This window comes from Sarcophilus harrisii, chromosome 4, assembly GCF_902635505.1.
Source record: "Sarcophilus harrisii chromosome 4, mSarHar1.11, whole genome shotgun sequence".
NCBI lineage: Eukaryota > Metazoa > Chordata > Mammalia > Dasyuromorphia > Dasyuridae > Sarcophilus > Sarcophilus harrisii.
Window position 1 is genome coordinate 158,049,827 of NC_045429.1, and position 27,700 is coordinate 158,077,526.

The window sequence follows — 27,700 nt, forward strand, 5'->3', positions numbered from 1 at the left end:
CAGTAACAAGCAGTAACAAGGTACTTATCGTAACAGAGTTATAAATTGTATAGTTTGTATATAAATTGTATATAAATTGTATAGCCTTTTCCTGTTACATTCATTGTTCACCAAGATTATCCTAAATTTATCTTCAGAATGTCTTTCATTCATTGTTAAGGGAGATGTTAAGTTTCGAACTGTGTGCCTATACAGAGAGCAGGTCTCAAGTAATACCTGGACCAGAATCTTCTTGTATATGGACTTATTCAATACTGGCCCTGTAAGATGCTCATTAATTAATTAATGCATCTGAAGAGTGGCCTTTAAACTTCTTTGTGGTTTTCTGGAATTCTGTAAGATAACTGCAAGAACGTTCTCATGTTCTCAGCAAAAAGTTACCCAAAAGACATGGCCGAGACTCACTTACTAGTCCTTACTCATGGACTTCCAGGGGCGGAGCCAAGATGGCAGAGACGACTCATATTTCTCTCTGATCTCCATAACCCTCACACTAATTATAAAATCCAGCCTCTGAATTAGCTCTGGACCAGCATAACCCACAAATACTGGGAGGGCACCAAATTATCAGCAGAAGATAATTTCAAAGATCGCCAGAAAAAGTCTGTTTCAATTGGAAACGGCAGGGAGGCAGCCAGGGCGCAATCAGCTGAGTACAAAGGCCAGCACAGACAGTGCAGAGTGGGACTGTCTGCATGGGGCCGTGCAGTCTCTGTGTGGCAGAGAATTTATAGGAGGAAACACACCAGAAAAGGTCTGTTTCACTCTGAAAACAGGAGGGAGGCAGCAAAGCACAAGCTGCTGAGTACAAACACAAGTGCAGACAGCACAGAGCCCCAGGGCATTGCAGACTCCACATGGCAGAGAATCTCCACTGGGAGGAATCCATAGGAATCTACAACAGTGTTGGCCCCTCTGCCCTGGTTGCAAGCCAGTCGATCAGCAGAGAAGTTATAAAACATCCAACATAAACACAAAAGATCAGTAGTGAACCCCAAAATGCCAGAATCTCAGGGGACCTGGCCCCGTCCAATACCAGGAGTAAATCAGTGCAGCTGCAGCTGCTTGGAAAACCTCCCTTACTCTAAAGGCAGACCTGAACTTAAAAATATATATAGTAAAAAAAAAAAAAAAGTAAAGAGGTCTCTAATGATTGACAGCTTTTATGGTGAAAGAAAATAACAGATTTCAAAGCCTGGGCATCTAAAGGCAGATTGTCTCCAGATGAAGCCTCAAAAGGTGATCCTGGTCCTCATCACACAAGGCTCTCCTAAAAGAAATTTAAAAGGATCTTAAAAGAGAGCTAGTGAAAAATGGGGAAAGGAAATGAAAGCTTTGCAAGAGAGCTTGGAAGAGGCAACACATAATAGACTTAATGAAATGGAAAAAGCATGTAACTCATTAAAAGATAGATTTGATAAAATGGGAAAAGAAAGCAACTCCCAGAAAAACAGAATGTGTGAATTATAAAAAGAAAATTATCTCCTTAAAAAACAGAATTTGTGAAACAGAAAAAAGAAAATAACATCTTAAAAAACAAAATTTGTGAAATGGAAAAATAAAATAACTCCTTAAAAAACAGAATTTGTGAATTGGAAAAAAATTCCATAGAACAAGACAATTCATTTAAAAATTCAATTGGACAAATATAAAAAGAAGTAAAAATGTAAATGAAGAAAATAACACTAAAATTCAGAATTGAACAAATGAATGACTTAATAAGACAACAAGAATCAGTTAAGCAAACCCCCCAAAAAATGAAAAAATTGAAAAAAAAATGCAAAAAACCTAATTGGAAAAGCAACCAACCTGGAAACTAGATCTCAGAGAGAAAATCTAAGGATTATTGGACTCCCTGAGAAACATGATGAAAAAAAGAGCCTAGACACTATCTTTCAGGAAATCATCAAAGAGTACTGCCCATATGCCATAAAAAGAAAAGGTAAAATGACTATTGAAAGAATTCACCAGACACCTCCTGAAAGAGGAAACTAAAACCCCAAGGAATATACTGTTTAGTTTGAGAACTATCAGACCAATGAAAAAATATTACAAGCAGCCAAAAAGAAATGATTCAGATACTGAAGAGCCACAATAAGGATTACTCAGGACCTAGCAGCTTCCACTTTAAAGGATCAAAGGGCCTGGAATCTGATATGCTGAAAGGTGAAGGATGTTGGAATGCAGCCAAGAATAAATTACCCTGCTAAATTGAGCATTTTCTTTCAGGGAGGAAGATGGACATTCAATGAAACTAGTAAATTCCATGTATTTTTGATGAAAAGGACAGGGCTAAACAAAAAAATTGACGTCTAAATATAGAACTCATGAAAAACATAAAAAGGTTAAAAAGAAAAAAAACTCTTGAGAACTGTATTTCTGTTATGAATATACATAGAGAATACATGTATAATCTGATTTTACTCTTATAAAAAAACAAACGAGATGGAAAGGGGATTTTTAACAGATAAGAAAGGGGGAAAAGTGGAGATAAAATGAGGGAAATTACGTGTCAGGAAGAAGCAAAGAAAGCATTTTAATTGAGGGAAAAAAGGGAGGATGATGAATATTTTGTGACTCTTAGTCTCATCAGATTTGGCCCAAAGAAAGAATATCAGCTATATTTGATTTCACCAAGAAACAACTCTCATCTTAACAACAAGTGGGAAGTTTGGGTGTAAGGGGAAAAGGGAAGAAGTAGGCTAAATAGAAAGAAAAAGAAGAAATAGTAGGGGGGAAGTATAAAATAGGGAGAGGGTCTACTTGAGGCAAGTAGTGCTCATAAGTAAAATACTGGGGAGGAGGGAAAGGAGAAAAGGAAAGAGAAAAGTATAATTTGGAGTTAATAAGATGACAGGAAATATAAAATTAGTATTTTTAACTGTAAATGTGAGTGGGTTGAACTCTCCCATAAAACATAAGTTGATAGCAGGCTGAAGGAAAAGCCAGAATCCTACAATATGTTGTTTACAAGAAATGCATTTAAAACAGGGTGATGCAAGTAAAGATAAAAGACTGGAGTAGAATCTGTTATGCTTCAGGTGAAGTAAAAAAAGCAGAGGTAGCCATATTCATCTCAGATCAAGCAAAAGCAAAAATTGATTTGATTAAAAGAGATAATGAAGGAAACTATATCTTGCTAAAGGGTACCATAGATAATGAAGCAATATCAACATTAAACATATATTCACCAAGTGGTATAGCATCTAAATACCTAAAGGAGAAGTTAAGAGAGTTGCAAAAAGAAATAGCTAGCAAAACCATAATAGTGGAAGAGCTCTACCTTGCTCTCTGAGAACTAGATCAATCAAACCACAAAATAAATAGGAAAGAAGTTAAAGAGGTAAACAGAATACTAGAAAAACTAGATATGATAGATCTTTGGAGAAAACTGAATGGAGACAGAAAGGAGTACACTTTCTTCTCAGCAGTTCATGGAACCTATACAAAAATTGGCCATATATTAGGACATAAAGACCTCAAAATCAAATGCAGAAAGGCAGAAATAGTAAATGGATTTTTTTCACATCATGATGCAAGTGAAAATTAAATTCAATAAAAGGCCAGGGAAAAATAGACCAAAAAGAAATTGGAAACTAAGTAATCTTATCTTAAAGAATGAATGGGTAAAACAGCAAATCATAGACACAATATTTTCATCCAAGAGAATGAAATAATGAGACAATGTACTAAAATTTGTGGGATGCAGCCGAAGAGGTAATAAGGGGAAATTTTATATCCCTAGAGGCTTACTTGCCCAAAATAGAGAAAGAAAAAATCAATTTTTAAAATTGGGCTTGCAACTAGAAAAGCTAGAAAAAGAACAAATTAAAACCCCCAATCAAATACCAAGCTTGAAATTCTAAAAATTTGAGATATCAATAAAATTGAAACTACAAAAATTATTGAATTAATGAATGAAACTAAGAGTTGGTCTTATGAAAAAAACAAAATAGATAAGCCTTTCATTAATTTGATTAGAAAAAGGAAAGAGGAAAATCAAATTGTTAGTTTCAAAAATGAAAAGGGAGAACTATCCACCAATGAAGAGGGAACTAGAGCAATAATCAGGAGTTACTTGTGAAATGGAGGAATACCTACAAAAATAAAAATTCCCCAGATTAACAGGAAAGGAAGTAAATTACTTAAATAGTTCTATTTTAGAAAAAGAAATAGAACAAGCTATTAATCAACTGCCTAAGAAAAAATCCCCAAGACTGGATGGATTTACATGTGAATTCTACCAAACATTTAAAGAAAAATTAACTCCAATACTATACAAACTATTTGAAAATATAGGGTACAAAGGACTCCTACCAAATTCTTTTTATGACACAGACATGGTACTGATACCTAAACCAGGTAGGATGAAAACAGAGAAAGAAAATTATAGACCAATCTCCTTAACGAATATTGATGCAAAAATCTTAAACAAAATATTAGGAAAGAGATTACAGATAATCATCCCCAGGATAACATACCACGACCAAGTAGGATTTATATCAGGAATGCAGGGTTGATTCAGTATTAGGAAAACTATGAGTATAATTGACTGTATCAATAACCAAATTAATAAAAACCATATGATCATCTCAATACATGCAGAAAAAGCATTTGATCAAATCCAACACCCATTCCTATTAAAAACATTAGAGAGTATAGGAATAAATGGACTTTTCCTTAAAATAGTCAGTAGCATCTATTTAAAATCATCAGTAAACATCATATGTAATGGGGATAAACTGGAACCATTCCCAGTAAGATCAGGAGTGAAACAAGGTTGCCCACTATCACCATTGCTATTCAATGTTGTATTAGAAATGCTAGCCTTGGCAATGAGAAAAGAAAAAGAGATTAAAGGAATTAGAGTAGTTAATGAGGAAATCAAATTTTCACTCTTTGTAGATGATATGATGGCATACTTAGAGAACCCCAGAGAATCAACTAAAAAGCTACTGGAAATAATCCACAACTTTAGCAAAGTTGCAAGATACAAAATAAATCCACATAAATCATCAGCATTCGTATACATCACTAACAAAATTCTAAAGGAAGAGATACAAGAAATTCCATTTAAAGTGACTGTTGATAATATAAAATATTTGGGAATTTATATGCCAAGGGAAAGTCAAGAACTATATAAGCAAAACTACAAAATACTTTCCACACAAATAAAGTCCGATCTAAGCAATTGGAAAAATATCAAGTGCTTGTGGATAGGTCGAGCAAATATAATAAAAATGGCAGTACTCCCTAAACTAATCTATTTAGTACTATATCAGTCAAACTCCCAAGAAACTATTTTACTGAACTAGAAAAAATAACACAAAATTCATCTGGAAGAACAAAAGGTCGAGAATTTCAAATAAATTAACGAAGAGAAAAGCAAATGAAGGTGGCTTACCTGTACTAAAATTCTATCACAAAATAGCGATCATCAAAACCATTTGGTACTGGCTAAGAAACAGCATAGTTGATCAGTGGACTAGGTGAGACTCACGGAAAAAAAATAGCCAATGACTATTTAATAATCTACTATTTGACAAACACAAAGGCCCCACGTTTTGAGATTAAAAATTCACTATTTGACAAAAACTGCTGGGAAAATTGGAAACTAGTTTGGCAGAAAGTAGGCATAGACCCATACCTACTACCACATACCAAGATAAGGTCAAAATGGGTTCATGATCTAGACATAAAGAATGATACTTTTAAAAAATTACTAAAACATACGATAGTTTACCTCTCAGATTTGTGGAGGAGGAAAGAAGAACTAGAGATCATTATTGATCATAAAATAGATAATTTATATTAAATTTTGTATAAACAAAACTGTTGCAGACAAGATTAGAAAGGAATTAATGAACTGGGAAGACATTTTTACATCGAAAGGATCTGAGAAAGACCTCATTTCTAAACTATATAGAGAATTGACTCAAATTTCTAATAGTTCAAGCCATTCACCAATTGATAAATGGTCAAAAGATATAAACAGACAATTTTCAGTTGAAGAAATTAAAACTGTAGCCACATGGAGTTGCTCCAAATCACTATTGATAAGAGAAATGTAAATTAAGACAACTCTGAGATATCACTACACACCTGTTGAATTAGCTAAGATGACAGGAAAAGATAATGACAAATGTTGGAGAGGATGTGGGAAAACTGGAACACTGATCCATTGTTGGTGTAACTGTGAATGGATCCAACCATTCTAGAGAGCAGTTTGGAACTATGCTCAAAAAGTTATCAAAACTGTGCCTACCCTTTGATCCAGCAGTGTTTCTACTGGGATTATATCCCAAAGAGATCTTAAAAGAGGGAAAGGGACTCACATGTGCAAAAATTTTTGTGGCAGCCCTTTTTGTAGTGGCAAGAAACTGGAAACTGAGTGGATGCCCATCAATTGGAGAATGACTGAATAAATTGTGGTATATGAGTACTATATGGAAAACTATTGTTCTGTAAGAAACAACCAGCAGGGTGATATCAGAGAGGCTTGGAGAGACCTACGTGAATGGATGCAAAGTGAAATAAGCAGAAACAGGAGATCATTCTACAAGGCAATAACAAGACTATAAGACAATCAATTCTGATAGATGTGGCTCTCTTCAACAATGAGATGATTCAAATTAGTTCCAATTATGCAGTTATGAAGAGAACCATCCCAGAGAGAGAATCATGGGAACAGAGGGTGCAACAGAACATGGCATTCTCTCTCTCTCTCTCTCTCTCTCTCTCTCTCTCATTATTTGCTTGCATTTTGGGGTTTTTTCTCAGTTTTTCTTTTCTTGCTTCTTAATCTGATTTTTCTTGCACAACTAGATAACTGTATACTATGTATACATATATTGGATCTAACATGTATTTCAAACATATTTAACATGTATTGGACTACCTGCCAGATAGGAGAAGGGGGTGGGGGGAAGAAGGGGAAAATTTGCAACAAAAGGTTATGCAAGGGTCAGTGTTGGAAAAATTACCCATGCCTATGCTTTGTAAATAAAAAGCTCTAATTAAAAAAAAAAAAGATTCCTTACTCACTAGCATTCCTCACAGATTCTTAAATATCTTTATGTTTATTTATGAATGAATAAAAAAATTTATTAAGCTTTTACCATGTGTCAATGATGAAAAAATAAATACTCTCCTCTCCACTTTAAAAGAACTTACATCATAGTAAGAGATGTCAACACAATGACAACTAATGGTCAAAGAGAGCATTTTGAACAGGGATAATGAATAGAGCTATAGGATGTCTGATAGACAAGTCTTTTCAAGAAATGACAAGATACATTTTTTGATTGCCGTTCAGAATGACATTTGGAAAGCAGTAATGAAAAGGTACATACAAGATGGAATAGAATATCAGTGACAGGAGAACAGCAGCATTATTGTTCTAGATTACACCTGTTAGGAAGAATTCTCACCAGTCAGGAGTATGGGTCCCCATGGTGGAGGCTAAAGACTGAATCACAAGTGTGGAAGCATGGCATAAAGATTGCTAGAGAGAAGTATTCACAGGTAATGCTTCTCTTATTACCAGCAAGTTTAAACACATTTCAGAGAATGCCTAAATATTTAAAATATGCAATTTTAGGCTTATCCATCTATGGTTTCTAATTTCTTACACTCATTATAACCATATGTATATGTATGTAATAAAAGGAAACCTTGTCTATTCATCAGGCAGTGTCCCGTTTTGTTTTCCTTCTTGCCCAGGACAGCTGTATCAGCAGCACAGTTAGGATCTGGCATTCCTTATCAGCAGAGCTTTCTTCAGGCTTCTCCAATTTAGATCCCCATTCTCCATGCTGACTAGGAGATGAAAATTTGATCAATGGGGCTGAAGCTTCCTTTCTCTGACCCCACTTAGCCTTTAGTACTGTTACAACAGAGTTAGCTTAGTAGTATTTATACTTAACTCAGATTAAACCTCAGTCCTAGGGTTGTACCTGGAGGATCCTTTTTCTGCCCCAAGTCTTTATTTGTTTTCCACAGATCTCTATTTGACCTGAGGCACAATTTTATTTTGTTTGTGGGGAAAATCTGGAACTTGGAAATCTTCTACTACCTTCCCACAATCCTCACATTCCTTCAGTGATTAAATATAAGTCAGAATCGAAGCAAAGAATGGCCTTTTACTTAGTCAAAAAAAATTTTGTCTAGGAAGGGAAGGCCCTCAGGGATTTTGGCCAAAATAGAAAACAGTTGCTATTTACATTCACTCTTGAATCCATCATCCTAGCTGTGATCCATTAGGGCTTGGCCTGGGGTCTGTGAGAGCTAGAATGATTTGGATTAAGACATAGTCCTTACAAGAAATATGTAGCATGCAAACCCCAAGACATTTTAGGAGATTTCAGCCATAACAAAAAATTCTATTCCTTTGGGTAGTGTACTTAGGTAAGGATATGATACTCTAGGTTGACAGAAGTAAGGGAAAAGAAGGAAGAAAGGAAAAGAAAAGAGCAAGTGTGCTGTTTTGTCGAATGACCAGTTCTACTTGCCCCCCAAATGGGGTAGCTCTGTTCACAGTCTGATGTTTGTCCTTCATTCTTGAAGAATACCATGGCATCAGGGAGACGATGTCATGACATTCAAGTGAATTGTTTTTTAACAAGTCTGAGGAAACAAAGTTACTGATAGGTCAAACAACCTTTTGCAAAAATAAAAAATGGGATCATGAATCAATCCTGTAAATTACACTGGTAAATTCCATAGTAGAAGGCATCTAGTTGAAATAGTTGAGTTAAGTGCTGGGCCTTGAATCAAGAAAACCTAAGTGTAGATACAGCCCCAAACATTTACTGCCTTGATCATAGGCAAGATTTTCCTTTTAATCTCTGTTTGCTTCAGTTTCTTCAGCTAAAATGAAGATAATAACAGTATTTATCTCACCAAATTGTTGTGAGATTTAAATGATATCCTTTTGATAAAACACATAGCTCAGTGCCTGGTACATAGCATTCTGTAAATGCTATTTATTGTTGTTGGTAAAGTACTTAGCCCAGTGCCTAGTATATCATAGGTTACAGGTAAATGTTTGTTGTTGTGCTAATAAATATATAAGTATTATAGTAATAATGTTAATTGCTTTAAACATGACTATAATAATAGCTGGTGTTTACATAATACCTACTATGTGTCAAGCACTGAGCTATGAATTTAACAAATATTATCTGGTGATTTTTCTTTTTAAATTAACATAGCTCTAAAATTAAAATGATTTGCAAAGATTTGGAGTGTTCCAGTGAGAATCAGTAAGCATTTATTATATGCTAGGCACTGGGCTAAGTGATGGCAATATAAAGAAAGGCAAAACCATTTCCTAACTTAAAGAAGTTCACATTCTAATCTGGAAAAGAAGTTATACTTTTTTCTGGCTTCAGAGAATAGACAAAGGAGCAAAAGACAATTTGTAGACAAGTATAAACACAGCTCACTATCATGAAAAACAATTAGAATTATCCAAAATGGGATGAACTGTTTTGGATAGTTCTGGAGGCTTACTTATCTTTCCTTGAAGATCATCAAGCAGAGATTATATAACTACTAATTTTCAGCGCTATTTCAGAGGGAATTCTTGCACAGCTGTGACTTGTGGATGGCTTCTGAGTTTTCTTTTAATGCTAGGATTATGTTTTTGGTTTTTTAATTGATCAAGGAGTCCAGAAATAATTAGTGTGATAACCTTAAAAGACTAGATTTGTATGAGTATATATGGAAACTGAAGATCAATTTACTAACTAATAATTTTAGTGGTATAAAGGGTCATGATCAACTTTCCTACACTGAGGATAAAAAGGAATTAAATTGGAATTTTCTAAGTGAATTTTGTTAAATGTTCGATTATAAAAAAAAATCATAAAGTCTTTTTTGAATATCTAATAGTATGATTTAAAAAAAAAACTTTGCAATATTATCTAAGTATTGGCCTACTTTGGTAAAGGATAGATTCTATGCCTTTCAAAACTTTACTTTATAGTGGACTGAGGATTGGACTTTGTAGGTAACTTTCCACTTTCCTAGATCTGTTTGATCTCAAGTCCAAGAAATGTGATTCTCCCTCCCCATCCCCATTGAGACCCCTTCCTTCCCACTCCTTTAACATATTGTCTTATTCTATTAAATTGTAAGGTCAGGAAGTCTTTCTTATTTGTATCCCCAGTATTTAGCACAGCATCTGATATATATTATGAGCTTAATAAATATTTATCGTATTAAGCTTATATGCATAAAATATTGCTGCTTATTTCAGGAAAAATAGGACCACCTACACTGAAGATTCAAGAGAAAAATCACAAAGTTATCATTGATATTGACCATCCTCTAGTAATTGTTGAAGGAGAAAAGAAAGGAACTGTATGTGATTATTATTATGAAGATGATGATGATGATGATGATGATGATGATGACTATTGTAGCACATTAACATACAAGGTGTATTTGAAGATAGATGGAAGGAAGGTATGTTTTGCCTTTTTCAAGTTATGTTCTGAATATAGTATACAGTAGTTATTGGTTAAATATTCTGAATATCTTCACATAAGGCAGAAAAGGTAAAAACAGTATGAATTTTGTGGAGGGGAAATTATATTTGAATTAATCAACATCTTAAACTGTGGAAGTTCAATGAAATATTTACTTTGTCCCATTAGATACATACTATCCACAAATAATATTTTGACTTTGATAGTTACCATTTCTTTTTTTTTTTTTTTTCCTTTTTGCTGAGGCAATTGGGGTTAAATGACTTTCCCAGGGTCACACAGCTAGAACGTATTAAGTGTCTGAGACCAGATTTGAACTCGGGTCCTCCTGACTTCAAGGCTGGGGCTCTATCCACTGTGCCACCTAGCTGCCTCGATTGTTACCATTGCTTAATAAAAATTTTACTAACAGGATAAATTCTCACAAGGAGAAAAATCAAAAAGGCCTAGTAACTGTTTTAGTCAATATGTATTTGAGCACTTTACCAAACAGAAAGAAATGGCAGCACAAGGTGATATTTCCTTAAAAACATAAAATTATCTTATCTTTCTGAGTTTTCTTTTCCTCTTTCATAAAAATGAGTTAACCCAGATAACTCTAAAATCACTTCCAGCTTTTAAAATTGTGATCCTGTCACCGTGTAATAGTAAAAGATTTAGTACTACTACTTTAGAAAACAGTGGAAAACATTAGAGGTGAAAGTAAGTTGTAAAGTTTAGCATAAAACCCACATAACAGAATTTGAGAACTAGAAGATCTCAGGATAGTTAATGTTACCCATACCTCAAAAGAATCCCAATATTCATAGAAGTACCTGGAAGGAGGATAGTAGGTACATACAAAGAACAAACTTGTTAAAATAGAACAAAATTCCCCAGATTTCTCATTTATTTTCATCATTACTGACAAAGGAATCATTATATTTGAGGTACATGAGATGATAATTGACCATAAAGAGAAGGCAGAAATGCTTAATTCTATTTCACTGCCAAATACAATGACCTTTGCATTCAAAATGACTGAAAATAATGGCTACAGAAAGTTGATACCTAAAATAATAAGAGAGTACATTGTTGCCCTTGATAAATTTAAGAAATTTGGTTCAGTTAGATTACATCTTCAAGTAGTAAAAGAACTGACAGATAAGATAGTTGGCACTGTTGGTGATAACTGAAAGATCATGGAAATATTCTAGCACTAAAATAAATAAATATCTCCCCTCCTTTTTTTAAAGGAAGCATCTTTAGATTATGTACAGACCATAAATTTGACTTCATTTCCTAGGAAAATTATAAAATTGATTGTTAAATAAATGGTTATCCCGAAAAGGAAGTGGTGAATACAAAGAACCAAGAAAAGATTGTCTTTTTTATTATTCTCAACCTTCTCATGCTTTCCCTATATCCCCTCTCTCAGCTAAGGACTTTGCTCTTCATTGAGCAATTAAAATTATTTGTATTGGCTCCTCCCATTTTCTTCATCTCAAAAATCACATGGTTTTCCTCAAAATCTCTGGGAAAGTGGTAGTCTTTTTTTCTTGCTAAGATTCACCACTGTACATATGCACACAATTCCAAAAAGAAAAACCACTTTACTTTAAGTTTACTGTTAACTTTACTGAACAGTACAATACTCTCCTCTCTTTATTTATACCTGTGTGGTCTCGTACCCTCCAACCCCCACCTTCCTACCCTTCCCCCAAAAGAAATTACTCTCCAAGTGAAAGCAGAACAGACTCACAGACTGCCACCTCTGCCAGATTGGGCACTTGAGTTGACACCTCTGGCACAAAGAGTAGAACTTTGCCCATCTCCATTCAGCTTGTGTCTAGGTTCCGCATTTTGGTCTTTGGTTTGTCTGTATTTGGGTACTGCCTGTCTGTGTCTGATCCCTGCATGTCACTTGTTCTCTCCTGTCCATATCTGCTATTCTTCCTCATGGTTCTAGCAACCCCCCCCACCCCCCGCCATGTGGCTGGTCCCAGCCCCTGCATGGTCCTCCTCCCTTTTTCACTTCTCTGTCCTATATCCTTGAGCCATGTATTGGTCCCCTACCAATACATGAGATCCCATCTGTATTTCTCTCTTTTTCCCACATTGGTAAGCAAACTCGCACTATATAGAAATTGCTTTACATTGAGGTGTTTGTAACTGTCCTCAGGTAAATTGAGAACTGTCTGTTGTCTGTCCCATTAAATCAATCTTTGAACTTGTGGCACATATTGATTGATAGCAGTGCCATCATTTCTTTTTTGAGGTAATCAGGCTGGGAATTCTGTAGATAGAGTGTACAAAGATTTTAATTAAACATTTCAAAATATGATTTATACTGAACAAACCATATGCTCACTAAGTGATAAAGCAGTTAGATGGATTTGGGGCTGATTGAATAACTAGACTCATAATAGATGTTAATGGTTCCATGTCATCTTCACTGGATGTTTCCAAGGATTCTAAAGTTTTGTTGTATTGGAAAATGTAAAAGCTATTCTTAGCCCAAGAGGTTGTACAAAACAATCTTTCTTTTTGCTGAACATTCAGTTAATAGCACAGCATTCCTACTTTTCTATATTGAATCATATTATACACTTAGTTGTCACTCCTCCTATTTTGTCATCTACAATCTTAATTATTAAATTAGTCAGGTTTAGTAAATATTATACATATGTTCTTTCTGGAGTGTTTCTAGATTGAAATAATGACTATTTAAAATACTTAATGTTTTATTCATTTTAATAACTTTTATGCAGATCACTGAGAAAGAAACCGATCCTCAATCTTGCAATGACACTCAGTGCCAATTAATTGAACGAGCAACTTCATTTAATTCTGAGTACTGTGTTTCTGCTAAAAGATTTTCTCTGAAAACTTCTTTCACAATTAAATCTGAGGGATCAGAAGAACAGTGTATTACAATTTCACCTAATACAAAAGAAGGTAATATTTTGTTGTTCTTTGTTAATGTTACCAGTAATCCTAAGTGTTAAAACTTAACAATTATAGAAGAGTTTTAAACATGTGATCTAATTTAGGTAAACTGTATTTTGAGATGCTTAACTATTGAATAATTTTATCTCATGGAAAAATTCAGAAAATGTCCCTCAGACCATAAAAAATAGTAAAACAAAGTTTAACTGGAATACTTAAGAAAAAAGTACTGTTTTAGGGAATTTATTCAGACCACAGGGCCAAAATGAGGAGTTAAATTTCTCTACTGAGAACACTTTGTTTCTTCTTCCTGAAAGTTTCATAAGGTATCTTTTCAGATTACTTAGACTTTATGTATCAGACAAGTATATCAGAAATTTATCATCCCTTTAATTAGTAACAGGATATATCTAAAATCTCTGTAAAACATAGAACGTTTAACTTCATTTAAACACAGACACACATATACATACACAGTGATTAAATATAAATGAAAGAATTTTATGAATAACCTCTGAAATTTATTCTAATTTTTTAAAATGGGAAAATATAAATACTACCAGAACTTTACATACTGTACCTCATAAAAATTCACTGAATGCCTTCATATGAATCTTTAATTTTGTTGGTATGGATATTCCTTCATTAATTCAGATTACAACCCTTCTACCTTCTGATACTGTGTAATTCTTCTCTTATTTTCTTACTTAAATTCTCCATGTAGAATAAAACTCTGTCTTAGATTTATAAAATCCATTTTTTTACAGATGTCAGGAATTAAGTATAGACCAACGCCTTACAGCATATATTAAAAAAAAAGTTTAAAATGATCACATGGTTTAAGTATAAAAGGTGACACCATAAGTAGATTTAGAGATCAAGAAGTAATACCTGTCACATATATGGAAAAAGGAAGAATTTGTGACCATATAAGAGATAGAGAACATTACTGGATATAAAATGTATAATTTGTTATTACATTTTATTAAAAAAGGGGTTGCAAAACAAAAATCAATACAATTTTAAGAAGATCAAGAGTAGAACTAAGTTGCCCAAGATCACAGGATTCATGACAACAACTAACACCCAGGAGTCTAAATTCCCAGTTCTGGGTTTTTCTTCACCCTTCCAAAGAATTTTCACTTAACTGCTCCCACCATGTTCTGAATGTTATTGTAATTACTGAAATTTTACTATATTAAGAAATAATCTTAAACAATTCTTATAAATTACTTAAATAAAATAGGTATAAGTACCTATGTACTGTCTTCATATTAATGGTGTTTCTTTTCTCTTTTTTTAGATTCTTCTCTGCCCATCCTAATTACTGTTGTATGCTTCACCCTTGTTATATTTGTATTACTCATTATAACTTACTGGGTTTGCAAGACAAAGGTGTTTCAGAAAAGCAATCTCATTTTGCCCAAGTCATTGGTAACTCATTTAGATTTAAATATTTTTCCATTAACTTTAATATATGTTAAGCTTGAAGTTTATAATAATTTTATTCATTACTTTTCCTCATGTGTTTGATTGGAAGTGATGGAATAATTTTATTAGACACAGAGTTTATGGCTAGGTGTGTCATCATGTGACTAAAGAGTCCAGTTTATAGTGAAGCTACATAAGACCACCTTAAGAATATGTAATTTATAAAGCAAGGACTGAGCCAGGCCTACCATACTAAGGCTTGATACAAGCCCATCTAGATCTTAAGGTTCCCTTCCATGTTTGCTCTATGAGCAGCATAAGTAAGCATATGATTAGAATATAGGAACAATAAAATTCCTGGATGGAATTTCTAAGTGGCTTGTATAATGGTTTAAGTAGTCAATGGTAGTGAGTATGATTCTGAATAATAAAATTAAACTGTTTACCTTTATTCCACTCATAGTTCATCTTAAAGTAACAATTTGGCTAGGATTTGAGTTGATCTTATTTCATTAGCCTTAAATTGCTCTAATTTGTGAATAGGAGGCTTGAATTTGTTTTTAATCTAACAAACTTATTTTTTCCTCCTTTAGGTCTCTGTAATAAGAAATTTTCCACACAACATTTTAGAAGTGAATAATGAATCAAGATATATTTCTGTTCTTGAAACATCACATTTACCAGTTGCAGAAAATGAGGAAAATACTATTAATGATTTGACTCCAAGTAATAGTAATTCTGAAGACAATAGAGAAAAATTAGAACACTTCCAAGAAATATCAAGCATTACAGAAGAAATGACTGTTGAAGAAAATATTACTGAAAAGATTTCTGATAGAAATCAGAGTCCAACAGTGAAGAAGAATTATTTTCATTCTAACAGTAACCAACTTGAATCTGGCAGTCTCATTTCAAACTTTTGCCTTCCCACAGATGATTCTGAGAATAGGCGTGTAGAATCATGCAACTTCAAATCTGATCCAGAACTTCCACAAAGTGACCCTGAAATAAAAGCTGACATTCAAGACAGCATTATTCCAAAGGTTAACACATCTTATGGCTATGATAAACCTCATGTTTTAGTAGATATGCTTACGGATTCCAGTGATAAAGAATCTTTGATTGGCTATCGACCCTCAGAACCATTCGTGGAAATTTCATAGCATTCAGCTAAAACAAAGCAAAAAAGTTGACTTTTCAGACAACATGAGTGATACTGTGTCTGGATTTTGAATCAGAATTCCTGATTTCAGATCCTTGCTTTGTGTGATATTGAGCAAACCACTTCATGTCTCTGGACTTCTATTTCCTCTTGTATAGAATAGATTTGGGCTTGATTTCTCAGGCCCCTTTGTATAATACTTTAAATCTGTATCATGTTGAAGATACGGAAGTGAGAACTAAAATGTCTATAATTCATACAGCTTATGTGAATTTAACTATTTGGCATCTTAAATGTGAACTCAGTTCATGGATGAATATGTATCTGTGCTTGGATATAGTTAACTACTGTTGGAACACAAAGATGTGGCTTTGAGTATTGGGTACTCATTATGGGTAATCATTAAAGCTAATACAAGTTTTGTTTTTTTTTAACTGAATAAAATAATTCATTTAACTTACTTGGATCTTTTACCTTTCTCTTTACCATATACTCCTCAAAAAAAAAAAAAAGGATGTAGTTACATTATGAGTGCTATGTGAGACTAAGAACAATCAAAAGTAACCAAGATGGCAGAAGTCAACTCGGGATTTTGGATGATTTTAAAAAAACAAAAAGTGGTGTGTAAAATTATGTGGGTAATCAATTGTAGCTTATTAACAAGAATGTTGTTTATCATTGTAAGATTTGTAAATTATAGTATGTGTTTGGAAACCAAAATTTTAATTACAGTTGTAGAGATTTGGGAAGGATCTTCCCATCTCACCTATGCTAGAAGTGCAATACAAGCTCTTAGGCCTGATCCCATTGCTAATGAGCACAGAAACTTTTTCTCTTTCTGACCTTTTTCTGATCAGTTAGTTGGCCCTTCTTTCAGCCTGGTGGCCCACAATCTCAGAGATTTACTATATTAGTGTGATCAGTCAACTGGATTATGCCTCCCTACAGTTTAGAACTCGTGAACTTGGGTGCTCAATCAACCTTGGCCTCCTCCAGTAGTGAGAATTAGAAGCTCTCTACCACAGCTTATAAGACATCACTTTTGGCCTTGAAAACTAAAGAACTTTTGTTCTCTTAAACTATTCTATAGTTCTTTTATTTTTATTGATTACTTTTTCTTAAAAGTAGAAACAGATATAATATGTCCAGTTTAAAGTGTATTGATTTATTTTCAGGGTTCATTCAACTAAATTATGCATTAATGACAAAACCCAGTCATATGAGCTGTTGTAACAGGATTGTCTAGTTCACACAATCATCATTTCCCTACCCCCATTGTGAGTCAAAGGTCAGGCTATCAAGTGACTTGTGACTCCCCCAAGATTGTGTGAATTCAGCTCTTCCAGGACTAACACAGTTCACTCAGTCATCCATATCAGTGCACTTGTTTGATTTTGTCATATAACTATATTTCATTCACCAATTATGTCATTTAATATATTTTTCCTCTTTTATTTATTTCATCTATTGTGTCAGGATTCTGTTATATGAAGTAAATAAGAAGTGAGAAGTTCTTAGGTCTTCTGATGCTTGGTGCTAAGATAGGAGGACTTTTTGGATTTCAGAAGTAAAAAGAAACCAAAGAAGTATTAAGTCCAAGCATTTGATTTTGGATGAAAAAATTGAGGGTTCAGGTAAATCAGTTGACTTGTTTAAACAGTTTCTGATAGAGCCAGAACCAGTACCTCAGGCTTCTGCTCTTTTTGCTTTACTTCAAGTTCTATTGAATTTACTTTTGTAAGATTTTGATTTCTATTTTTTCTCCCTCTTTTCGCAACAGCAAGCAATTGAATAAAAATTATACCTCTGCAATCATATTAGGCATATTTCTTATGAAAAAAGAAATCAGAATCATAAAAAAGTGAATATCCACAAGAAAGCAAAAACAAAAAAAGTGAAAATAGTATGCTTTGGTTTGCATTCAGATTCCATAATTTTTTCTCTGGATGTGGATAGTATAAAATCCCATCTTTTTCAGGAAACCTTTCCCAACTACTGTTAATTCTAGAGCTTTCCCTATTATTTACTATTTATCATGTATGTAGCTTGCTGTGTATACATTTGTTGTCTCCCCCTTTTACATTATGAGCTTCTCTTTGTGTCCCCCACACTTAACCACAGGGCCTGGAACTAATAATAAGGGCTTATTAAATGTTTATTGATTGATTTATTACTCCCCTCTGAAAGGCAAAGCCATGAACTTTAAAAATCTTCTATTTATCAAGGAAACTCAGTTCACACATTTCATTTCTTATCTGTACTACTCTGAGACTTCATTTTCTTTTTCATCGTGCCTCTTTTAAATTATAAGAATATTTTACGTTGTTATTTAGGATTTCATTGTTTAGTTTTCACTTGGGAGCATAGCTGTTATTTGTGGTCCCTGAACCTATTACTATTTTATTGCATTTTAAAACTTTTTATTGTCTGTAAAGAATGTATTAACTATTTGTGCTTTTTCATTAGTTTGTAATATCTCTGCTATAATGTACAGTTTTTGTAAGATTTTCATATTGTACTGCATATGCATAATATGCGCATTCTTTTGCTGTCCCAGTTAGAAGACATTGTAAGTCTTTTAACTTTAATTGCTCCACTGATTTGTTCAGTTCCATCTTTTCTTTTTTTTTTCTTAGACTTAAGAACAACTGAGAGAAAGATATTGAAGTCTTCTATCATTATTGCATTACTGTCTTTGTCTTCTGTAGTTCAGGTAATTTGTTACCTTTATACATTTGGAAACCAAATTATTTGAAGTATCATAAAGAGTATTGCTATTTGTAATTTTGAAAGAATTGAGGGGATTAGGACAGCAGTTTGGTGCTTAATTATGGAAATTGAGTGAACCAAACTGACTCCCATCTTGTGACTCAATTCTGGAGCTGGCACATTTCCCTTTCTCTCGAATTTTGGGTGAAATCTTGTGAGAAAACTATTCGGTTGTTGGACTTGGGAGAAAACCTCATTATATTGTTTTAACCTACTTGGTTCAAAGCTTGGTTGGGAAGTTGTACCACCTGTAACTACTGCTAGTAGACCTTTAACCAAGAACTGAGTTTATATTCACTAGAAACCTAGTCAGATTCAAAGATTAATACAGGTTTTCTCACAAATATACATCTCAATGTGCAGAAGCAAGAGAACATTGTACACAGTAAAAACAAAATTATGTGGTGATCAGCTTTGATAGACTTGGCTCTTCTCAGCAATATGGTGATCTAAGACAATTCCAGTAGACTTGGGATGCAAAATGTCATCTGTATCCAAAGAGATCTATGGAGGCTAAATGTGGATTGAAACATCTCTTTTTTTGTTTTCTTTCTCAGGGTTTTTTCCATTTTGTTCAGATTTTTCTTCCAAAATAAGGAAATATGTTTAAAAGAATTGCACATGTTTAACTGACATCAGATTAGTTGCTATCTTGGGGAAGGGGAAAAGGAAAAAAAATTGAAACACAAAGTCTTACAAAACTGAATGGTTAAAACTATCTTTGCACATATTTGGAAAAATTAAATATTGAAATTAAAAAACAAAATAAAGCAAATATACCTCTCAAGCAGCCTATATGTTTTATCTGAAAATTGGTCCCATATTGATCAGTGTTCTTTTGATTATTCACGATTCTTGAAAGGGCAGTAAAATTACCCTTTTGGATTTTAAGGAATTGCACCTGTTCACTCTCCCTCTCAATTTGGAAAGTCCCTAATCTTTCCTTCATTTATAACCAAAATTAATGTCTCCTGGTTAATTGTTTCATTTAATTAGTTGGTTCTATTCAATTTTTTTAATGTATAAAAATCTGTGTCACCCTATATTATGAATCCAATGCCAAAGTTGAGGAAAACAACTGGTCCTAATATTTTGGGCAATTATCATGCACTGTTTAATAAGAGAAACTTTGTTTCCTTGGTTTTTTCATCTCTTACCCACCACAGTTTATTGTCTAAAATATAATATCATTTCCTTGCTTATTTAAAAAAAATTAATGTTTGATTTTGTTTTATTAAGTAGTATGAGTCCAATTCTAGCTTTTTAAACTTTACTTGATATATAGCAAATTATATTTTCCATTCAATTTTATTTTGTGTATATCTTTGTTGTATTTCTACTAGGCATAATAAGTATCTCCTAGATTATAAGGTTTTGTTTTCTTATTCAATCTGACTTTTTCATTTAATTGCATTATTTAATCCATTTACTCTTTTTAAAACTCTAGAAAGTTAGGTTTATATTTTCTTCCATCTGTCTCTAATATTTGAAGTATTTTAGTTACTAATTTTTTTCCCTCTGCTATAAACACAGTATGTTTAATTACTTTACTTTAATCTTTTTTAAGGTGGCCATGTACCCATTCTCTTATCTCTGATCTCTATTACTTTTATCTGGTTATATAATTCACCTCCTTTTTTTCATTTTAGTCAAGTAGATTCTGCCTTTTCTCTCTTCTCCTGGTCAACCAGGCTTATTCATTGGCTTTTTTTTTTTTTTTTTTTTTTTTTCACTCATTTCTAAAATGAATTTCTCTCCCCATTATTAATCCTACCTTTCTGGGATAAAATAGATCACATGATGATTCCGGCACAAAAGACTTATAGTAGGGGGAAGAAGGGAAGAGGATTAGCTCTATGTAAAGGTTAATTGCATTAGTTTTGGCTCAAAGAAGGAATAACATATTCATTCAGTTGGGTATAGAAATTTATTTTACCCTATAATGAAGGAGGAGAAAGGGGAAAGAAAAGGAGTTGGATAAGAGGGAGGGCAAAAATATTAGCAGAAAGGGACAAGAGAAGAGAAGAGGATTAATAGACAGAAGGGCAGATTGAGAGCAGGATAAGTCAGAAGCAATACAATACTGTGAAGGGACTGGGTAGAAAGAGAACAAAAGTATATAAAGGGGAAAAAATAAGTTGGAGGAAAATACACAGTTGGTAATCATAACTGAATATAAATGAGATGAACTCTCCCATAAAATTAAAGTGGATAACAGAGTGGATTAAAAAGAAGAATTCTATAATATGGTGTTTACAAGAAACACATTTGAAACAGATACAGAGTAAGGATAAAAGGCTGAAACAATTTATGATGCTTCAGCCGAAGCAAAAAAGGGAGAGGAAGCAATTCTGATCTTAGAAAAAGCAAAAGCAAAAAAAGAGATTAGGAAGGAAACCACAACTTGTTCAAGGGCACCATGAACAATGAAGTGATATTGATGCTAAATGTATGTGCACCAAGTGATACAACATACAAATTCTCAGAGTAGACATTAAGTCAATTACAGGAAAAAATAGGCAGCAAAACCATATTGGTGGGAGACCATAAACTCCCCCTTTCAGAATTAGATAAATCTAATCAAAAGAAACAAGGGAGGTTAACAGGATCTTGGAAAACTTAAGATATAATAAATCTCTGGAGAAAATTGAATAGGAATATTTAGAAATATATCTTTTTCTCAGCTGTACATGGCACACAAAAATTGACCATATAATAGGACATAAAAACTTAACAATTAAATGCAGGGAAGCAGAAATAGTAAATGTTCTCAGCCCATGATGTAATAAAAATTACATTCAATCAAAGGGTCAGGGAAAGTTAGACGAAAAATCCAATTAGAAATTAAATAATTTAATTAAAAAGAATGGGTGGGTCAAACAAATCATAGAAACAATAATTTCACCCAAGAGAATGGCAATAATTTGAGACAACACACCAGAAGTTATCGGATACAACTCAAGCAATTCTTCGAAGAAATTTTATATCTCTAATTAGCTTCATGAATAAAATAGAGAAAGAGGAGATCAATGGATTAGGGATGCAACTAAAAAAAGCTAGAAAAAGCAGAAATTAAAGCCTCCAATTAAATATCAAATTAGAAATTCTGAAAAATCAAAGGAGAAAGTAAGAAAACTATTGAACTAGTTAATAAATCTAGGAGTTGGTTTTATGGGGAAAAACCAACAAATTGATAATTAATTAATTTGATTACAAAAAGGAATGAAGAAAGCCAAATTACCAGCATCAAAAAAATGAAAAGGATGAGTTTACCACCCATATAGAAGAGATTAAAGTAATAATTAGGAGCTATTTTGCCAATTGCTAACAAACCTGGCAATCTAATTGAAATGGATGAATAGTTCTGAAAATGAAAATTGCCTAGAGTAACAGAAGAGGAAATAAATTACCTAAAGAATCCATTTTAGAAAAAGAAATTGAACAAACCCATCAATGAACTCCCTGAGAAAAAAAATCTCCAGGGCTAGATGGATTTAAAAGTGAATTCTACCAAACATTTAAAGAACAATTGCAATACAATGTGAACTATTTGGGAAAAATAGACAGAGTCCTGCCAAATTCCTTTTATGACACAAAGATGATACTGATAGCCTAAATTGAGAAGAGCCAAAACAGAAAAAGAAAATCACAGACCAATCTCCCTAATGAACATTGATGCAAAAGTTTTAAATAAAATATTAGCAAAGAGATTACGACAACTTATCAGCAAGATAATACACTATGACCAAGTGGAATTTATACCAGGAATGCAGGACTGGTTCAGTATAAAGAAAACTATTGGCATAATTGGCCATATCAATAACGAAACTAACTAAAACCATATGATAATCTCAAAAGATGTGGAGAAAGTTTTTGACAAAATACAGCACCCATTTCTATTTAAAAAAAAAAAAACCTCACTAAAGAACATTGAAATAAATGGAGTTTTCCTTAAAGTGATAAATAGTGTGCTCAAAGGACATGTATGTACCCTTTGATCCGAAGTGTGTCTACTGAGTCTGTGTCCCAAAGAGATCATAAACAAGGGAAAAGGACCTGCATGTGCAAAACTGTTTGTAGAAGCCCTTTTTGTAATGACAAGGAACTGGAAATTGGGTGGATACCCATCAATTGGGGAAACTATAAGTTATAGTGTATGAATGTGATGGATGTAAAAAATGATCAGTAGGATGAATTCAGAAAGGCCTGGAGAGACTTACATGAACTGATGCTAAGTGGAGTGAGTAGAACCAAGAGAACATTGTACACAGAGCAGCAAGATTGTGTGATGATCAGTTATGATGGACTTGAATTTTTTAAATAATGAGGTGATTCAGATCAATCCAATAGGCTTGGAGTTATGCTATCCTTTTCAGAATCACAGTATTCAGTTGCCTATGCTTAATTCCATAATATATGGCTGTGTACCTCTATATTTTAGAGAGAATATGAGAGAGGAGAGAGAATATTTTAGAGAGAATATAATCTCTCTCTCCTCACTTAAAAATCTAGGTTCCCTTTAAAACTCATCCTCTGGTACTTCCTTCAAAAATTCTTTTCCTGGTCCCCTCCCGCTGCTAAGTGCCTTACCCTCCAAGGCTACTTTAATAATCAATTTTTTGTTGTTGTTGTTTGGCACATACCTGTGAATGTAAACATTGTCTTCCCCTTTTAGTCCTTGAGGATAGGAACGGTTTTGCTTTTGTATACAGAAAATATGCAGTTATCACTAGTGTCTGGTATAATGTCTAGAAAATGATAGGTACTTGCTAAATAACATGATTGAAATATCCATTCTCTCTGACCCAGAGATTCTAATATAAGACTTATATATCCCAAGGAGGTAATTAATTAAAAGCAAGTCCCTATGATTCATATCAAAATATTTCTAGCAGCACTTTTTGTGATGGCAAAGATTTGGGAACAAAGTAGATGATCATTGATTGAGGAAAGATTAAACAAATTGTGATAAAAGAATCTGATGGAATATTACTTTGTTGTAAGAAATGACAAATATATAGAATACAGACAAACATGGAAAGACTTAAATGCACAGATAGCATTCTGAAGCAGAGGGAACAAAACAACATTCACAATGATTACAACAATGAAAATGGAAAGAACAACCACAAAAGAATCAAAAGTAGGTGTTGCAAAAATAACAATGAGTAAGTATGGTCTCAAAGAAGAGATATGAGACGACAACTGTTCCCTTCCCCCCCATCTTTTGCAATGAGTGAAACATTGCACATATTTTCAGGGTTAGATAGATCCTGCTGATTGTTTTTTCTTCCTCTTTAAAAATATTCTTTATTATATGAAATAGTTCATTGAGAAGAGTTGGGGAAAGAATACAGGGAGAAATTTCAGTGATGTAAAAGATCAGTAAGATTAATTTAAACATAAATGTTTAATTGATTGGAACAGTTTTATTTGTCTTCAGAATTGTATTTTTAGTATTCCTATCCTTTTGGGTTGACTTCTTTTGTAGTATTTTAGAGCATTGAATCTTACCTATCCTTACTTTAAGCTTTTTGATATCCATTCTTCCCAAATCTAAAGCATATCCAGCAGACTCTGTCCAGCTTTTCTCTACTTCTCTATTATGAATTCTAAGATGAAATGATTACTTCTTCTTGAGGATTCCATTCCCCATGTCTCTTTCTCTAGCTTTTTAAGGATAAAATTAGCATTAAGGGGCATCAAGGATTTGTCGACTATTCTTTTGACAAAGGGAGAGTTTTAGCAGATGTGTAGAAAACCAGAGTCCCCTTCCATTTCTATAGCACATAACTGTCTGCCAGATTTATGATCTCATTCTTGCACTCTTCATCAATTTTTTAATAATGTACATGTGGTTCATGACTTCCATCATTATAGAGAATTCCCTAGTATTAAAGCTCCATTTATCAATACAAATTAGCAACTATACTTTATAATCTTTAAAGTGTTGCTTAGTCCATTGAGAAGCTGAGTGGCTCACCCATGATCACACAGCAAGCACAAAGAAAAGATTTGATGAACCCAGCACTTCTTGGCTTCAAGTTTAGGAAGAAAACTCCTAAGCCAAATTTGACGCTAATATCACTTTTGTTTTCTCTCTCTATTGATCCTCATCCAAAAATTCTCTTCCATGCTTCCCCATTTGAGATCCTATATTGCCTCACAATATCCTCTTAATATCAATGCTCTTTTACTACCATTCATACTTGTCCAATAATGACAGTATTTATGTAGTGCTTTAAGGTTTGCAAATTACTTTGAATATTAATTCATCTAATCATCACAACAATTCTGTCAGATACATGCTATTATTTACATTATACATATGAGACTTCTATCTACCATGTCACTTAGTTGCCTCTGTTCTGTCCTTCTAAATAAAGTTTACTTTTTTTGAGACATGTCCCAGTCTGAGCCCATTCTCTGAGCCCATTTCAATGATCCCTCTAATGTGAATTTTACCTCTATTTGGCAGAATTTATCATCCTTACTGCTTATTGCCTATAATTTTTATATTTAAAAATAGGTATCTGATGTCATGGCAATCTCTGGAAAGTAAACAGAAAAATTGACTAGACAGATGGATTGTTTATTATATTACTTTTTTAAAGATCCATCTTAGAAACAAGATTAAAAAAAAAAACTTTTATTAAACCTCTACCTCCAGTCTCACTATTCTAATTTTGTCACTGCTACTGCGTCATTTTAGTCATGTCCAACTCTTTGTAATCCCCTTTCTTAACAAAGATACTAGAATGGTTTGTTATTTTCTTTTTCCAGCTCATTTTACCAATAAAGAAACTGAGGTAAATAGGCTTAAGTAACTTGCTTGGGGTCACACCTAGTAGATATCTGAGACTAAATTTGAATGCAGGTCTTCCTGACTCCAAACCCAAAACTCTTTCCATTGTGTCATCTAGCTGCCCTAATATTTTTACTTCCTTCTTATTTTAACTAGTTAGATATGAAAAATATAAAAGTCTACTATTTTAGTATTGTGATATTTCAAGGCTCATCACCATTGGTTCATCAGATTCAAGACTGGAAGAGACCTAATGCTCATCTGGTTTAATTCCTTAAAGAAGCACAGAGGCTTGCCCAAAATTACATGGGGCCTAAATATTAGAGTTATTAGGGATTCAAGTATTATCTTTTGATGATATAGCCAGCACTGGTCTTTACTACACAAGCAGATTGGCCATGAGATGATGAGTTTGGGATCCATAGGAATTTAGGAAAACAATCTGCTTGTGGGTTTGTGATGTGGGTTGTAAGAGGGAATACTCACACTAGAGGAATCCTAGATCATTCTAGCATTGTAATAAATCATTATGAATATCTCATGTCCCTTACTCTTTAATATTTATTGGTGACAAAAATATATCAATTTTTCTTGAATGTTGATATATGCATACATGTATAAGTGTGTGTACATGTGTGTATGTATGTATTCATATTGATATTGCTAGAGACCTTGCATATCTATATCTTAGACTGTCCAGCTTTTCTCTCTTCTAACATGAATTCTAAGATGAAGTGTTCCTCTGCCCCTAAAGTTCCACTTCTACAACTAATTTCATAATCTTTGCACATAGTAACAAACAATGTGGTAAAGAGAAAGCCTGGAGATAAAGGTTAAATCCTACTTCCCTGTAATATATTATAACTATATCACAAAATTATCTTGGATGCTTGGCAGATCTCTAAGATGGTAAGTTGCAAAACAATTGTGGATCTATATTGGTAGAAAGAGTTTCCTTATGAGGAAGGCTCCCAACATAATTGAAATCACAGATCTGAATCAAATTATATATAGATGAATAAGAATTTATTCAAGGTTTGACTTTTTTTTTCAATGAATGTTCTTCTACAGTTTCAGTAAGTTTGAGAACCTTTAGGTTAGTTCATTCATTTAGAAAGTATTTATTACGTGCTTGCTATGTGTTAGGTAGTTGTAACTGGACAGAGGGAGTACAAAAGCTAGATCCATGAGCTAGTTAACAAGCCTCAATAATTCTTTCTTCAAAGGACTTACCATGTCATACTTTAATGCTTTGTTCCATTAGGCCTTTTTGGATCAAGGAAATTATCTAAATTCCTTAGACTATATTTGTCTCTAGTCATTTTAACAAATATTATGTAGTGTAGGGCTAGTGATCTGCTCCAGAGAAAATAAAACTCTTATTTCTGTCCTCTGACCTTATTTGTAGTCCTTTTCTCAAATTCTCTCTTAACTATAAAATGTTTTAAACTGATGGTTATCTACTTTTGTAAAAGAAAAAAACAAACAAAATCCTTGTAACAAATATATTTAAGCAAATTTGATTAATTTCTTCAAGCAAAATTAATTCCCTCATTGACCATTTCCAAAAAATATGTAACTTAGGCTGTACTCTGAGTCCATCAACTTTCTAATAGGACAGAAAGACTGTTGGAGAGAATCAAAACATGCAAGGAACTTAGCATATACATGACTTTCTAAGGAGAAAAAAGCACCATTATCAACTGGAAAAATCCATTTAGGAAGTACCATAAACACGATAATAAGTTTCCCACATGTGGAGAGATGAGAGATGGACAAAATCCTTCAATGGATTCAAAGGAAGATAGTGCAGTAATAATAAAGATAATATCTGACCCTTCTATTAAAGAACTGGACTAACTCATTGACTTGTCCGGGTTTTATTGCCAATTACCCTTGAATGTATATGATCCTATTAAACACTGAACATTTACAGTGAAACTTATACCACCAATATCCAATAGTGGCATTGAGTAAAACTGGAAAATACCTTTATATATATAAAATGAGGAAATTGTGGCAGACTTCTCATAAAAGTTATAAAATAGTTTGGGAAAGACTTGAATAGTCCATAGAAGTCCAAAAAAGGTGCTTTCCTTACCTCAAAATTAT

At 33.3% G+C, this 27,700-nt stretch overlaps 1 protein-coding gene and 1 long non-coding RNA gene across 2 annotated transcripts in view; one reads left to right on the top strand and one right to left on the bottom strand.

Moving 5' to 3' along the window:
- The window catches only part of IFNGR1 (interferon gamma receptor 1), a 30,822-nt gene extending 13,197 nt beyond the window's left edge, over positions 1 to 17,625 (top strand). Inside the window, exons 4-7 of the mRNA XM_031964206.1 lie at positions 10,262 to 10,470; positions 13,244 to 13,430; positions 14,725 to 14,855; positions 15,446 to 17,625. Coding sequence (XP_031820066.1) covers positions 10,262 to 10,470; positions 13,244 to 13,430; positions 14,725 to 14,855; positions 15,446 to 16,015 — 1,097 coding nt within the window. The 3' untranslated portion in view covers positions 16,016 to 17,625. The remainder of the gene's footprint in view (positions 1 to 10,261; positions 10,471 to 13,243; positions 13,431 to 14,724; positions 14,856 to 15,445) is intronic.
- LOC116423137 overlaps positions 7,683 to 27,700 on the bottom strand; it is a 51,412-nt gene continuing 31,394 nt past the window's right edge. The window contains exon 3 of the long non-coding RNA XR_004233605.1: positions 7,683 to 7,818. This is a non-coding gene — a long non-coding RNA (uncharacterized LOC116423137). The remainder of the gene's footprint in view (positions 7,819 to 27,700) is intronic.